Consider the following 2,653-nt stretch of genomic DNA (forward strand, 5'->3'; position numbering starts at 1 on the left):
TTTAGGTCATGATCATGCTCTTAAGTATTTCTGCTATGAAGGAGCTCATAGCCTTAAGAGATAAGAGATTCAGCCACTTTAATGATGGCAACTGGCAGTCAGAAATCAGTAGGGTCTTTCCTCTGCTCTAGGCTTGAAATCAGCAGGACCTTACTACATTCCCTATGTTAAAATTACTTACTATTCTTTTAAAAACTTTCTGTTGAAGTATATAGTATACATACAGAAAAGTATACATATTATGACTTCCATGTCATTCGGTCTTTCCAGACTGATGGCACCTTTGTAACTCACACCTAGATCAACCAGATCAAGAAACAGGATAGGACTAATATCCCAAAAGAACTACCCCCTTCTCCCTAGTTCACACTTCCATTCACTCTGTCCCTGCCAGAGTCATCACTATCCATACTTCTAAGGGCATAGATTAATCTTGGTTGTGAACTTTATATCAATGTAATCAAAGCATGTGTTCTCTTCTATGTCTGCCTTCTTTTGTTCATCATTAGGTTTGTGGGCTTTGTCTATTCTGATATATGTAGTAACAGTGTATTCATTCTCCTTTCTGAATAGTATTCAATGGTGTGATTATACCATTATTTTTCCATCACACAGCTGATGGGGATTTGGATTGTTTCAGATTTTTTACTGCTATAATAGTGCTTCTGTTGACATTCTTATAGATGTATTTTGGTGAATAAATGCACACAGTTCTTTAACTGTTGCTTTCATAACTGTGTATGATAAAGTTACTAATATAAATTTGCTCATACACCCCATGTGTATTTTTTCTAACAGATAAAAGATGAGCACTTTAGTAGTTTAGGCTTTACATTAGTAATATCATTTATTTGTGTCAGGCAGGATGCTAAATGCTGTTAATGTATTGTCTAATTTAATCTTGATAACAACTCTGTAAGGCTGTACTTGTGACTCAGTTGATGGATGAGGAAATGGAGGATTAGAGTGGGTAATTAATGAGAACAAGTTCACACATGAAGTAAATGCTCTAGATAGAATTTTTATCCAGATCTGTTTGCTTCCACAGTCTTTGCTCTTACCCTTTGTTAAAATTTATCTACTTTCCCTACACTAGGATTGGTTAAGAATAAAGTCTGAGATCTCAGAATAATGGGTTAGATTATTTTATGATAAATTCTTGAGATTCTTAGAGTTAAATGAATTGTGAACTGTTTCTCTTAAGAAAGTAAAGATGGAGGAACATGAAGTGATTAAATAAAATATTCATGGTCATTAATTTATGAAGGATTTACTTGACCGCTTTGTCATCTGTTAGCTTTGTTTATTTTTAAAAAAATTTTTAAATGTTTTTCTAAAATTTTATTTATTTTTGAGAGAGACAGAGAGAGGTGAGCAGGAGAGAGGCAGAGAGGGGGACACAAAATCTGAAGGATGTTTCAGGCTCTGCGCTATCAGCACAGAGCCTGACATGGGGCTAGAACCCACAAACCATGAGATCACAACCCTGAGCCAAAGTTGAACGCTTAACCGACCGAGCCACCCAGGCGCCCCTGTTAGCCTTGTTTAGAAATCTATTGTTCCAGTTACCCAAATCATATTCTTCAAATAATTATAAGAAAGTATTAAAACCTCCTAAGACAATAAATAATTTATCATAGATAGAGATAATAGGATGTGGTATAAAGAGCACCGAATAAAGAATTGGACTAATTGAGTTCTAGTTCCCCTTTGTTATTGTTTCCTTTCCTGTGAAATAGGAGAGGTGGATAGTATCAGCATTTTCAAAAAGTGTCCTATGATACAGTAGTTTGTCAAGTTATTTGTGCATGGTTAAGGAGTCCTGCGCCCAAGTAACTCTAAACCACAGTGAAGCACCTCCTCATTCTCAGATAAGCAGAGTGTGCATTATCAGCATATTAAGTGCTAAGGGAAGATTTCTAGTAAAAATGTGTCTGGATAATTTCATTTGGCACGTATTTCCCATGCTAAAGGACTCTTGAACTCTTTCCTTTTGGAGAGTACATGGTGACACCCTGTACATAGTTGGATAGATGAGCTCTAAGATCTCCTTCAGTGATTAATCTACATGATTCTGAGTCTCAGATTTACTTCCTCCATTGAGTTGTATTATTCCCCCTGCCTTCCTCACTTTAGGACTACATTTTAGACATTACATTCAATTTTTCCTTTCTCTTAAATACATTATAACATCTGATAAAACTTCATATTTTAGAAATGTTCATGAAGCTGAAAAAATTTGAGTTTTTGGTAGGGAATAAAAAATATTTATTATTATTTCTATCATATCTTCTCTTTTATTATTAGATTGGTCGCACTAAGGTTGTATATTTGGAGCCAAGGATCCTCTTCAGTAATAGCCCTCAAGGCTTAACCACTTGGAGGAAAGCCATTCTTCACAATGTAGGACAAAACCATGCTTATTTCAAGGTAATGTAGAATGTTGGAATCTTGTTTGGATCAGATCACATTGTAATTTGAATTAATCTTTTGCCGTGAACACTGTGGTGATGCTACTGTAGTCTTTGTAAATTGGCTGATGCTAATATTTAGGTATTTCATGTGAGACTTAACGGAGTACATTTCATCTAGTTTTGTCCTTGTTATTTCCCACAAAAATTTTTTTCTCCCTTTTTTTTTTTAACCTCCCTTA

The 2,653-nt window shown here is 35.1% G+C and overlaps 1 protein-coding gene across 1 annotated transcript in view; it reads left to right on the top strand.

Moving 5' to 3' along the window:
• CFAP47 (cilia and flagella associated protein 47) overlaps nucleotides 1-2,653 on the top strand; it is a 492,482-nt gene that overhangs the window by 57,122 nt on the left and 432,707 nt on the right. Inside the window, 1 exon segment of the mRNA XM_077760783.1 lies at nucleotides 2,308-2,430. Within this exon segment, the coding sequence (XP_077616909.1) occupies nucleotides 2,308-2,430 (123 nt within the window).

Source organism: Crocuta crocuta, unplaced genomic scaffold, assembly GCF_008692635.1.
Source record: "Crocuta crocuta isolate KB4526 unplaced genomic scaffold, BGI_CrCroc_1.0 scaffold696, whole genome shotgun sequence".
Taxonomy (NCBI): domain Eukaryota; kingdom Metazoa; phylum Chordata; class Mammalia; order Carnivora; family Hyaenidae; genus Crocuta; species Crocuta crocuta.